At 44.1% G+C, this 12,828-nt stretch overlaps 2 protein-coding genes across 4 annotated transcripts; one reads left to right on the top strand and one right to left on the bottom strand.

The window, feature by feature from the left end:
* Positions 1-1,770: 1,770 nt before the first annotated feature.
* c20h2orf81 (chromosome 20 C2orf81 homolog) lies at positions 1,771-4,913 on the bottom strand. The gene is made up of 4 exons (XM_029253081.1): positions 4,838-4,913; positions 3,618-3,915; positions 2,963-3,169; positions 1,771-2,562 (listed from the first exon to the last, which is right to left on the bottom strand). The coding sequence occupies exons 2-4, from the start codon at positions 3,849-3,851 to the stop codon at positions 1,771-1,773; spliced, it is 1,233 nt and encodes a 410-aa protein (XP_029108914.1). The 5' UTR covers positions 3,852-3,915; positions 4,838-4,913.
* Positions 4,632-12,248, top strand: wdr54 (WD repeat domain 54). Of its 3 annotated transcripts, XM_018736651.2 has the most exons (10): positions 4,731-5,321; positions 6,410-6,670; positions 8,868-8,930; positions 9,008-9,074; positions 9,570-9,626; positions 9,727-9,854; positions 10,205-10,305; positions 10,587-10,749; positions 11,317-11,391; positions 11,463-12,248. In XM_018736651.2, exons 2-10 carry the CDS (start codon positions 6,446-6,448, stop codon positions 11,592-11,594), a joined length of 1,011 nt encoding a protein of 336 aa, XP_018592167.1. In that variant the 5' UTR covers positions 4,731-5,321; positions 6,410-6,445; the 3' UTR covers positions 11,595-12,248. The 3 variants fall into 3 exon arrangements, with proteins under 3 accessions (XP_018592166.1, XP_018592167.1, XP_018592165.1); XM_018736650.2 differs by lacking the exon at positions 4,731-5,321 and adding an exon at positions 4,632-4,721 and having other exon boundaries at positions 11,317-12,248; XM_018736649.2 differs by having other exon boundaries at positions 11,317-12,248.
* Positions 12,249-12,828: the final 580 nt, after the last annotated feature.

Genomic DNA, 12,828 nt, shown 5'->3' with positions numbered 1-12,828 from the left:
TTCAGATTCCAAGAACACTTTCAAATTTCACCTATTGCTACAGAATCCTTGAGAAAGGTACTTATCCTGCATACTATACATCTCTCAAGCAAAACTACCAAGCTGTATAAATGGGTAGACAGTTGTAGGTTTGCTTAACATAAGTTGTTTTGCAGAAAAGTAAATATAACAGCTCAAGTCCCGTTTGCAGAACCAGGGCTCTAAGGAGGGCTCCCTCTACACAAAGGACAAGAAAGATTATAAGGGTTTATCCATTTAACTTGTTCAAGGGCAAGTGTTCAGGAAGTGTGCCAGTCCTTAAAAAGAGTTTCTTCTTAAAGCAATCTACTATTCAAAATTATAAGGAACCTTGAAAAACTGAGCCAATTGTTTCTAAACAACTATGTTGAATACATTTTTACTGTTTTTGCCAACATCTTTGCTCCTTCTTAGTGATAAAAATATTGGTTTATTCATTTGGTTTTAACTCTGCTATAAAGCCTGCTATATACTACTTCAAATATACAGTACTCATATTTTGCAGCCATATAGAAACTATTGCCTCCATACAGATTATCTTCTATGCCATACCCACGTGACCTACCGAACCACGATCATACACAACACACACATAATGCTGTCCTGTGTTGCACCTGTTTGGAAGTCTTTGCCCTTGGCTGGACAAGAGAGTCTCCCAGTACTGCTAATTCCATTTCAACCATATACCATGTTAGCATCATCTGTCCAAATTCATTTTGTTGAACAAGAAACTTATTATGTCTGCATGCACTCACACATAATCCCCAGAGTTAATGCTATTATTGAGAGCAATGCAAATGGTTATTGTCACAGAATTGTATGTAGCAAACTTCAATGTATTTAGGCACATGAATCAACAGTGGGCACTGGACATTAGTGTAGCCTTTGTCATGAAAGTGCTACAAGAAAATGCTCAGTTAAATTAGTACATACACCACCTTAAGAGCTTTCAAATGCATCAGCCCATTTTCAGAAATCACTCATCCACCGGAGGGTCAAGACTGTCTACAGCTAATCCGAGGAAGTACAGGGCACACAGCAGGATAGACCCTGAACAGAACGGAACGAAAGCTACCTAACCTACATGTAATTTTGAGTCACCAGTTCACCTTCAATATGACTTTGAACTGTGGGAAGAAACCAGCCTAAACCCACTAGGAGCACATGGAAACACCACAGAGAGGAGGGACCACATTAGTGATCAACAACCCTGGAACCGTAAGGCAGTAGTGCCATGGGCTACACCACATTGCCACCGTTTGCTAAATGAATCTCCTCTGGGTTGAAGGATCCGGGTTTGAATCCAACCTCCTGCCGTATTACCCTTGTGTGAGGTATTTATACTGAATGGCACTGTTAAAAATATGCTGATATATAAATTGGTAAATCACTTATCTGAATAGTCATCTTGGAGAACAGTTGTGAGAAGCTAAAAAACAAAATTGGAACAGTACGTGGTACAACAGCATCATTTCACATTAAAAGGACCCAGGTTCGAATCTCACCTCCCATTCTAGTAACCCAACCAAGGAACATGTCCTGAAATACTCCTGTAAAAACTATGTAGCTGTATAAAGGTGGAAATAAATTTAAGAAGCTTTAAATAATATACCTATTACTAAAAAATGCAACTACAAATCTATTTGTCTTTTTGCAAAACAATAACAATGGAACAAGGGTTACACAAGTTGCAGACAAAAAAAAAAGGTCAGTACAAGTTTAATGAGTCATTTCGTTGATATAAACTTTAGGTTACTCATTATCTGGAGATAAACTTAGACTGGGGATACATGAAGGCGGTCCTGAAACAACCTGGTGCACAGACAGCAGTGGGGTTGGCACGCTGCTTCGAATGGGCTTCAGATTCTGCCTGTGATCAGGTTCGTGAAGTCTCCTGTAAGAGCTGCTGTGTACGTCGAGAGGGTCTCTCAGGACCACTCCTGGGGACAACTCCATGGAGTCCAGCTGCAGCATAGACGTGTGGGGTACCCATGGCTGGGGATGGTCCTGCTCCTGCCATCCACTATCGCTAGAAAGTGGACGAAGGCCTCCGTCCAAGGAGCTTCTCTGATATGATGCTTGAGGACTGCAGAAGAGTGCTGAAGGTCCTTGACTCGCAAATCTCCTTGTATAACGTTTCTCCTGTTTAGGCCGTGACACCGGGCTTACCTTCTGTGGGGAATGCTGCGAAACATTTGGCTCGAGCACCTCAAATGCAGGCCACACTATCTGCTTGCGATAATGGCCTGGATCCAGTTTTGTTACTCTGGAGTCAATAGGTTTAGGTAAAGTTTTAGCTCTACCATGTTGGTTCCTGAGAAGAGGCTCCTCTTTTGGGCTTACTGAAGAGCTGGGAGAACCTATGAGACGTGGCAATGAAACTGAAACCTTGGGCACCACTCTGCGTGGAGGGAGTCTGGTCCTCCTTTGTTCTTTTTTCAGTGGTGGCGTTGGCATCAGCGCTACAGACTGGAGGCTTAAGCGTCCTTGCGGTTCCATAGAGTCCATTTTCTTTTTATGAGAAGCATGCTCCTTGGTGCCATCCTGGGACAAAGGACACTCTGTGTCTGAGACCTTTGCAGATAACCAGATAACATGGAACTAAACATGACAAACATCTACATTTTAACATGGAACAAACCATTGTATGTTGCATTTTGTGTTTAAAGATTTGAAAACAAATTTACTAAGTGAAAATCTAAAGTGGGTCCTTAAAGTATTGTTTGTGACAGATAAAACAGAATTCATGTGGAATTTTCATTTAAAAATAAGGCTGCCTTTACTTCCTTGCATTAAAATAATAAATTATTACTGAAAGTTCAGGGTTTCTTCTTAGCTTCAGACTTTTAAGGTACATCATTTACATACAATGAATTTTATATCACTTTATAAATTATATTTACTTAATGAATGAAGACATCCTTTTCAAACTGGCGAGGTTTACCTGTTCGAGGGCATGAGGTGGCATTTTGGCATGTACAACAGGCACACAACCCTGTGCCCAGGAATCTGTACTACATGGCTGGGGCTCAGTATCCTCCACCCAGTGGAGGGTGCTGTCAAGGCCCTCTCCTTCATCCCTCCCTGGGAACAAGCACCCCACTAACTGCACCAGGGTATCTTGTGCACGGGAAACTACAAAGGGTACCAGCTTCATGAAAGAAGTGAAAATGACAGTTAAAAAGAGCTGCTCAGGACAATCACACCTTTGCTAAATAAAACTACACTAAGAAATAGGTAATTCCTTTAAGACTTCTTATTTCATGTTATTCAAAACATTCTGCACTACTTCATTCTGTCCATATTTTAACACCTGTCCGTCTTGCAATAAGTTGTGAACACCATAATTTATCACCAAGTGTTTAATACATCTATTGCCATAAATGTCATAAAATACAATTATAAAATTAATTTACAACACATTTAAACAAAATTTACAAGGTAAAAAAAAAAAAACACTCAGATCAATGGCATAATGAATACATTGTGACAGCGAAACTTTATCGTGAAACTCTAGGAAACTACACAAAACCTGAAATAATCAATGAAAATAAAACATGGGACCTGAAAATTGTACTGCTCAGAAGCAAAACTCTTACCTGCCTCTCCAGATACAGTTTATAACATTTTTCCATGACACGTTGCATCAGCTCATGTAGGATTTCTGCCACCACTTCCTCTCCCTCCTCCTGTTCCACCATGGCGAGCCAATCAGACTTAGAAAGGCGGCCTGGTATGATGTCCACAGGTTTGGCTGGACTAGGAAGGGGAGGAGGCACAGAGGCTGAGAAAGTGCGACCCTTCTCACCCCGGGACTTAGCTGGGCGAGACATGGTGGCTCGGAGATAAGTGTCATTGCATGTCAGCTTTCACCGGAACAACCAGAAAACATGTAACCTGTAAAAGAAAAATAAACATATTACATTTCAAATGCTTATTATAGCAGTGAAGTATCACTTGTGTACAATTATTCTCAATTTTCCTTTTTCATAGTAATCTACTTTTGTGTCACCCAAACACCTGTACTGTATGATAGTTTCTTGATGTGTGGGTAATATATTAACTCTCTTAAACGTATTGGGTGGCACAGTGGTAAACCGAGTAGCACTGTTGTCTCACAGCACCTGGATGGTGTGAAATGACATGGGTTCAATCCTGCTCAGTCTGTGTGGAGTCTGCATGGGTTTGCTCCCACAGTCCAAAGACATGCTGTTCAGGTTCCCCCATACTGTGTGAGTGACACAGAGAGAGTGTGTTCCACTGATGTATGACTGATCCAGTGTAAGTAGTGTATCTAGCAGTGTAAGTCACCTTGGTGAAGGTGTGTGGGATGATAACACACCATAAGAATAGGAAGACAATTACACAAGTAATTTTCTCATTGGTTTTGCAGCTGCATTTATCTTTCCATACACAGTAATTGCAAATAAGGACGAACTGTACACATCTGATGACGTGTTTATACGAAATTACACGGGTATTTATTTCATGTAATTATACGAGATGAGAGTCTGAATATGAGACTCATCGTGTATCCGTTCCAGGAATTCAACATCGTCATTTCCGATGGGTTGTTCTGATACCTACAAACTTTGGAAGAACACCAGTTTCGATATTGCGAACAACACACGAAATTCATCTCAGCTGTCCAACAGTGAAGTCCCGGCCGGCTCAGCAACAGTTCTTCTGAGGCACTCACTCAGGCAAGTGACTCGAGTCAGTCAGTGTGAATTCACAGACCGAACCAAATTTTGGTCCAAAGGGCTCGTGCGGTTTTGCTTTCTGTGTTTTTTTTCCCCCTTTTACATGAACTAGTCACCTTAAAAACGGTTCTTTCTGTGCGTTCGGCCCCCCCGGCGGACCCGCTCCATTCCCGTCTTTCTTCACCTGCTCCGTCTGTTTCGCTCCGAACGGTTGCTTAGCACGCCGAGCCTTCGCTCCTCGCGCTGCTCTCGCGACATTTCCGGACGCTGTCTTCCGGTCGCACGTCACTCCGCCGTCGTCATGGCATCGACAGACGCCAAAGGAGGATTAGCAGTTTAGCATATCGCGCGCAGTAACTGGAACGTCAAACAGCGGACGGAAATGGCAGATCGCCGGTAGCCTGATGTTCGTGTAGCCGCCACAGGGCTGTAACTCCATCGCACTGCGGACATGGCCGTCGCTGCTTTACCTTGCTGCATTTAGCAATAGCCGCTTACAGTCTGTAACAGGTAGCTTCAGCTTGTGTCTCGTCTGGCTGTTTCCGCTAGTGGTGTTGGGTTCCAATCCTTCACCGCTGCAAAAGAAAACAAGCCAGGGAGGTAAGTTGAGCGATATTATTATTATTATTTTATCAATAAGAAGATTTAAATCAACGAGATGCTATTTTTGTTGTCGTCATCCTGCAAGTTCACGACGGACGATTAACTCACTGCTTCGTTTAATTTTCATGATTATGTTGTGTTTTTTTTTTTGTTTTAAATGTAAAAAAAATCGTTGTTTTTTTAGGTGGTTGGGAGGTAGATAACAAATCAATCTCTGGAAGTTGGACTTCTCAGCTTGATGAATTCCGAGATTCACCACGAGTGTATGAGTCTCACATCATGAGATAATCCCACCAGTGACTAATCCCCCAACTAGGGGTGCGGTGGCGCAGTGGGTTGGACCGCAGTCCTGCTCTCCAGTGGGTCTGGGGTTCGAGTCCCCCTTGGGGTGCCTTGCGACGGACTGGCGTCCCGTCCTGGGTGTGTCCCCTCCCCTTCCGGCCTTACGCCCTGTGTTACCGGGTAGGCTCCGGTTCCCCGTGACCCTGTATGGGACAAGCGGTTCTGAAAATGTGTGTGTGTGTGTGTGTGTGTGTGTGTGTGTGTGAGACTAATCCCCCCTGTTCTCACTGCTCTAAAGTAACTACCTACCCAAGCAGATCATCACTCGACACGCATCACTAGAAAGGCTTCACCTGTATCAGGTATCAACTGAATATCAGGCAGAAGGCGCACGTCCTTCTGAAGTAGAGTGCCGCGTCACAGTGTAACAGAATAAAGACTTTGTTGTGAAATCATGACACTTGCAAGACTTTTTTTTTTTATTTGAAACGATAAAATTTCCTTTTTGCTAATTTTGTAGTATTTACTGGGTATAATAATTAGCAGAAAAGCAGAAAGGAATGATGATGGCTATCACCAGTTATTAATGTTATGACCGTTCTACAAAATATTCTGCCTACATGATGATGTTGATGTATGTTGAATAAATATTTTTTGCAAAAGGAAATAAGGGCATTTCGGCTTCTCAGCTAATCACCTGCTCTCAATGACCCCGGGATGTTTATTTATGAATGGAGCTCAGGTTAAAGAAAAAAAAAAAGGAGTGTAAAAAGCTAATTAGCATTGCTTCCCATTCTTTTCAGAACTTTATTCCCATAAACAAGCAAGGAAACGCAAATATGTATCACAAGGAGAAAAGCATCCAGATCAAAAGCAGCGCCTCAGCCCTGTACAACAACCTGAGCGTGCTGCGGATCGCCCCCCGCTGTCTCACGTACTTTACCGTGGTCCATGCCAATGTGGTAAACATGGTGAGTGCCTCGTGGGACGGACTGAACTTCTCACACCGGCAGCTGCAGTCCAAGGAGGGGAACATTGCAGCCAGCTCTTCACTCATCATGCAGGTCGGTCGGAGGGAGGGAGTCCTGCAGTAATTCCACGTCATGCCCAGACATCCACAACAACCACCATCAATGCCACATATCTCATGCCATGAGGGTCAACGCATGAATAAGACTTCGGCAAAGGGCTACGTACGTACAATCACATAGCTTTCCTGCCGTGACAATCACACTTCATATTGACAACCATGTACTCAGGTGCAGCACGGGTACATGACACTGCTGGACAGAATCAGAATGAGCTTTATTGCCAAGTATTTTTACACATACAGTGCTGTGAAAAAGTATTTGCCCCCTTCCTGATTTTTTTTTTTTTTTTTTTTTTGGATGTTTGTCACAGTCAAATGATTGATATCATCAAACAAATTTTAATATTACACAAAGTAAATACAAAATGCAGTTTTTAAAATGATGATTTCATTTATTAAGGGAAAAAAAAGCTGTCCAAACCTACCTGGCCCTATTAATTGCCCCCTAAACCTAATAACTGGTTCTGCCACCCTTGGCGGCAACAACTGCAATCAAGTGTTTGAAAAAACTGGCAATGAGTCTTTCACATCGCTGTGGAGGAATTTTGGCCCACTCTTATTTGCAGAATTGTTTTAATTCAGCCACATTGAAGGGTTTTCGAGCATGAACGGCCTGTTTAAGGTCATGCCACAGCATCTCAATCGGATTTAAGTCCGGACTTTGACTAGGCCACTTCAGAACCTTAATTTTGTTTTTTTTGAGCCATTCAGAGGTGGACTTGCTGGTGTGTTTCGGATCATTGTCCTGCTGCATAACCCAAGTGCGCTTGAGCTTGAGGTCATGAACTGATGGCCGGACATTCTCCTTCAGGATTTTCTGGTAGAGCACAGAATTCATGGTTCCATCAATTATGGCAAGTCATTCAGGTCCTGAAGCTGCAAAGCAGCCCCAGACCATCACACTACCACCACCATGTTTGACTGTTGGTATAATGTTCTTTTTATGAAATGCTGTGTTAGTTTTATGCCAGATGTAATGGGATGCACACCTTCCAAAAAGTTCAACTTTTGTCTCATCAATCCACAGAATATTTGCCCAGAAGTCTTGGGGATAATCAAGATGTTTTTTGTCAAATGTGAGACGAGCCTTTGTGTTCTTTTTGGTCAGCAGTGGCTTTCGCCTTGGAACTCTCCCATGGATGCCATTTTTGCCCAGTCTATTCCTTACTGTTGAATCATGAACACTGACCTTAACTGAGGCAAGTGAGGCCTGCAGTTCTTTAGATGTTGTTCTGGGTTCTTTTATGTGCTCCTGGATGAGTCGTCGTTGCGCTCTTGGAGTAATTTTGGTAGGCCGGCCACTCCTGGGAAGGTTCACCACTGTTCTAAGTTTTCTCCATTTGTGGATAATGGCTCTCACCGTGGTTCGCTGGAGTCCCAAAGCCTTAGAAATGGCTTTGTAACCCTTTCCAGACTGATACATGTCAATTACTTTGTTTCTCATCTGTTCTTGAATTTCTTTAGGTCGCAGCATGTTGTGTTGCTCTTTGAGATCTTTTAGCATGCTTCACTTTGTTAGACAGGTTCTGTTTAAGTGATTTCTTGATTCAACTGGTCTGGCAGTAATCAGGCCTGGGTGTGGCAAGTGAAATTTAACTCAGCTTTCCAAAAAATGTAGTTAATCACAGTTCATTCATGATTTAATGGGGGGGCAATTACTTTTTCACAGGGGGCCAGGTAGGTTTGGACAGCTTTTTTCCCTTAATAAATGAAATCATCGTTTAAAAACTGCATTTTGTATTTACTCGGGTTATCTTTGTATAATATTAAAATTTGTTTGATGATATCAATCATTTGACTGTGACAAATATAAAAAAAAAAACATCAGGGAGGGGGCAAATACTTTTTCACAGCACCGTGCAAGGAATTTGTCTTGGTGACAAAAACTTCCACAGCACAGACAGAATGACAGTGACAAGACACAGATAATAAAAATAGAATAAGTGAATAAAAAATATAAAAATACACAATATACAAAAAAAGACACTAGACATCATATGTATGTACAGGTATGATATATATAAATGTAAGGGAATGTAAAGAAGAGGTATGGTGCGTTAAATAAGTATTAGTATAAGTATAAAGGTAAGTATAAAGTATAAGTATACAGGTGGCTGTACCAAATTGGTTGGGTTGTTCCCTCTAGCTGAGTGCGCTCTTTTCTGACGCAGGCATCGTGGTGTGTTCTGCCCTCCAGGGAGCTGCTGGTGCTCACCTCTCAGAAGGGAATTCAGGTGGGACATCCACGGCGCCTCTCTGCTCTCAAAATGTGCTTTTGTATTGTTCTGCAAGCAACCTGTCTGCGTTCCAGATGTACGAGTCTGACGGCTCCATCATGGTGTACTGGCATGCCCTGGACAACCCGGAGACACCGACAGGTAAAATCCGCAATCGCACTTAATGTAACACTGAAGTGAGTTAACAAAAAACAGTGTTTTTACTCACTATTTGAATGGATCTCAAAAAATGGGACTGCACTCTGGGCCACATGTTTTTAAGAAGCTGTGTAGACTTTGTAAGGGTTCTTATTACAGCGAGTTTTATTTATGCGTGCTGCCTCTTTAATACCGTGAGCATGGTAATTACCCTCATCTGGTCTGTGAAAATGGGGGTACAGTGGGATTGGCCTGGTCCTGCTGCATGGCGGGTCTGAGGTTCGAGTCTTGCTTGGGGTGCCTTGTGGTGGACTAACATCCCGTCCTGGGTGTGTCCCCTCCCCCTCCAGCCTTACGCCCTGTGTTGCGGGGTTAGGCTCCGGTTCGCCGCGACCCCGCTCGGGACAAGTGGTTTTGGACAGTGTGTGCGCGGTCTGTGAAAAATTTCTCATCTTAATAATTGTGTACTAATATCGATCTGGCTGTGGGACTTGTCAGCCCAGGCTGTGTTTGCTCGTGGAATCGCCGCAGTGAGGGAGAACTACATCTGTGTGGGTGAGTGGCAAAGCTCGTCTTGCAAAAGTCACTCTTCCAAAGACTCAAACTTTCATTGAGCGTTTCTTGACCTGACACTCGGCCCCGCCTCTGTCGGCAGGGATCTCCTCGGGCTCCGTCCTGGTGTTCGACATCCCAAGCAAAGGGAGCAACGTCATGTTGTCGGAGGTGCTGGAGGAGCACAGGGACGCCGTCACAGACATGGCGTCTGAGTGCTCCGGCAGCCTGGTACAGCCCCTGGGACCCACCTCACTTCTGCCCGTGTCCCACCCTCCCCAATTATGCTAATGAGGTTTCTCATTTGTTAGTGTATCAGAAAGAATTTGAACTGGCAACATTGACGTTCAGTTCAACTATGTTATGTGAATATGTGAATATGCTTACATACCTATCCAGACACCTGAAATGACTTTAACTCAACTTGTGAACTGGCAGTTAAAGTTTCTCCAGGGTGCAGCAGTTTTTACCTTCTGGGGGTGTACCAGCAGTGCCTTAACTGCTCTGTCACCCACAGCCAGATTTGAGAGCTCTACTTTCTGCTGCTGAAGCTCTTTCCCGCTGCGTTTCCCCTCCCTCAGGAGTACATGGCCGACCTGGTCACCGCCGACGACTCCGGCCTCCTGTGTGTGTGGAAGTCGGGAGAGGATTTCCAGCTGCTCCACAAGATCCCGGGTTTTGAGTGAGTGTGAGAGTAAGACCTTGGGTGTCGGAAGGGCGCATAACAGGCGGGGACACTCAGGTGGAAAAGGACCGTGAAGAAGGGGAAACGGAGCAGTGCGGGGATCGTGGAGTTGTGCAGTAAATCCACCGGTGTCCATTTCTAATACAGTGCTTATTAAGAACCAGGTTTTTTGCAGTACACTTTTGCGGTACACCGCGACTGCAGCACATCCCTTGTGTGGAAACACATGACGAGCAATAGCTGCAATGCTCTGAATCACCCCCTCTGTCTCCTCACAGCGTCTCCTGCTCCTCTGTGAAGCTGTGGAAGGGAACGGTGGCGGCAGGGTACGGCACGGGCCAGATCCGCATCTACGAGGCCGTCACGGGTATTGTGCACGCAGAGGTCAATGCCCACGCCCGCTGGATCTACTCGCTGGACATCGCACCCTTCTCTGGCCTGGTGAGGCAGGGCCCAGTCACAGCATCCTCCTGCACATTCTCTTAACTTTAATCACTTCCTCTCAGGGTAAAAGGAAAGAAATACTGTTAAAACATTAGCACTATTTATGTGTTGCTTGACCAGATCTACTCACAGGCTCATGCATTCATGCTGTATAATATTTTATATTTGTTCATTTAGCTGACACTTTTCTCCAGAGCAACTTACAATGTTGAAGTTATAGTTATTTACCCATTTGTACAGCTGGGTAATTTTTACTGGAGCAATTTAAGGTAAGTACCCTTGCTCAAGGGTACTAAAGCTGGAGGTGGGATTCAAACCCACACCTCTTGGGTCCAAAGGCAGAAGCTCTAACCAGGAAGCTTCCTGGATCACCTGGACTAACCGTATAGCAGCAGGGGGCACCTGAAACTTACCAGTCCACCTTTTATGAATTGTACTTAAGATAATTTGCAGGAGGCATGATGGACAGCCGTCCACCTGATGCTTGCCAGTGCACGTAGTCTCGCTGTGTCCCCTTCGGTTCTTCCCCGGTATTGACCAGGCTTCCTGTCTGCATACCCACAGCTGCTGTCGGGTGCCGAAGACTCTCTGGTGCGGGTCTGGCATCTGACCATGAACCCGGACGCTAACAGCGTGGAGGTAAAGTATCTTACAGCTGTACTTTACCCCATTGCACTCCCCGGAGTCAATGTCCCCCTCATCCCCTGCAGGTTGAGCACCTGTACAGCGAGTGCATCACCGACACCCAGATATGTGGCGCTAAGTTCTGTGACGGGGACGGGTACGCCTTCGCCGTGACCGGGTACGACCTGAGTGAGATCATCCGCTACACGCAGGCATAGGCGCTGCAGGCAAGTGGGGAGCGGCACATGCCAGAAACTGCAGGAGAAGCAGCTGTAGATCACATCTGTGTCCGTGTGTGTGAGAGATGCTCTCTCGACTCGCACTTCACTGTCCGAAAGGGCCTTCAGCTCACAATCCACGGTGATGACAGCACAAGCTGACCACCTGAATGACGTACAACTGTAACGTGTGTTAGACAGTGCCATTATGTACAAGAACAGTGATGGTGGCAGTAATGGTAAATGGGTTTTTTTTATCTGTGGATTTTGAGATAGAAAGAATTTTTTGCTCCTCTCTGATCAAGCTGCGAAAGCAATCCATTCACACCATAACCTGTGTGTGTTCGTCTCAAAACAATATAATGTGTTCACAACTTTCACCATTGAAACTGCATTGGCATGTGAAGCTCTTCTGTGCTGAAAATTCAGGAATTGTTATATTTTTTAGAAATATACAGTGTTTGCTCGTGTGTACTGATAGACAGTATGGCTACAGTTGTGGAACAATGTTTAAATTTACGCTTTTGCAATTTGTTTAGTAATGTATTTTTTTTTTTTACAATAGGGAATGAAGTCTTCACAGTATATAAAGTATATACAACCCAAAGTTTTATAATCATAAGCTCCTTGTTGATTGTTGTCAGTGCTGCATACATTCGTGTGCTGGGTTATTTCGAGATCTTTTTAATTCCAAAGAAGCTGTCTAGCTTTACAAATAAATGAATGTATATGTTTTGTGTCTTTTCTATTGTGTTTAATTTAATGTGTCTTGCAATTCCCACGTTGTCCAGCAGATGGAGTGTGGACCTCACATTCAATACTGCACAGGCGCCCTGCAGAACCACTGTAATTGCTGCGGAGTATTTGCGACTGTGGTTAATTCTCCTAAAATGAACCTTTAATTACCATTAATTTAAAAGGGGGAAATAAATACTGCATTCCTGAGTAACAAAAAAAGTTGACGTTCACAATAGGCAGTGCTCTATTTTGGCCCTTGGTTATAGTTAGAACAGGGTGCTGCCGATGCCTCCCACGCTTGGGCTGTGGGTTTGGACTCGGGTTTGAATCCATCGTGTTCACACGTTCTCTTATGGTCCAAAGAGATGTTTCAAGCTGCTGGAATGGTGGCACAGCAAGCAAAGAAGCAAAGTTGCTGTTATGTAGTGAATTGGTGGTGTGAGAGAACATGGGTTTGATCCCACCTCAGTCTGTGTGGAGTTGGCGTGTTTTTCCT

The sequence above is a fragment of the Scleropages formosus genome, chromosome 6 (genome assembly GCF_900964775.1).
Source record: "Scleropages formosus chromosome 6, fSclFor1.1, whole genome shotgun sequence".
Classification (NCBI taxonomy): domain Eukaryota; kingdom Metazoa; phylum Chordata; class Actinopteri; order Osteoglossiformes; family Osteoglossidae; genus Scleropages; species Scleropages formosus.
This window is presented reverse-complemented; position numbering and strand designations above follow the sequence as displayed.

Bases quoted from the DNA above. Each gene is read 5' to 3' on its own strand.
- c20h2orf81 (XM_029253081.1), bottom strand. From the start codon at position 3,851: ATGTCTCGCCCAGCTAAGTCCCGGGGTGAGAAGGGTCGCACTTTCTCA. The intron at 3,170-3,617 runs GTAAGAGTTTTG...TCTTTCATGAAG, and splicing joins AACTGTATCTGGAGAGGCAG to CTGGTACCCTTTGTAGTTTC. The intron at 2,563-2,962 runs GTAAACCTCGCC...CCTTTGTCCCAG, and splicing joins CACCTCATGCCCTCGAACAG to GATGGCACCAAGGAGCATGC.
- wdr54 (XM_018736650.2), top strand. From the start codon at position 6,446: ATGTATCACAAGGAGAAAAGCATCCAGATCAAAAGCAGCGCCTCAGCC. The intron at 9,075-9,569 runs GTAAAATCCGCA...GGGACTTGTCAG, and splicing joins CAACCCGGAGACACCGACAG to CCCAGGCTGTGTTTGCTCGT. The intron at 10,750-11,316 runs GTGAGGCAGGGC...GCATACCCACAG, and splicing joins TCGCACCCTTCTCTGGCCTG to CTGCTGTCGGGTGCCGAAGA.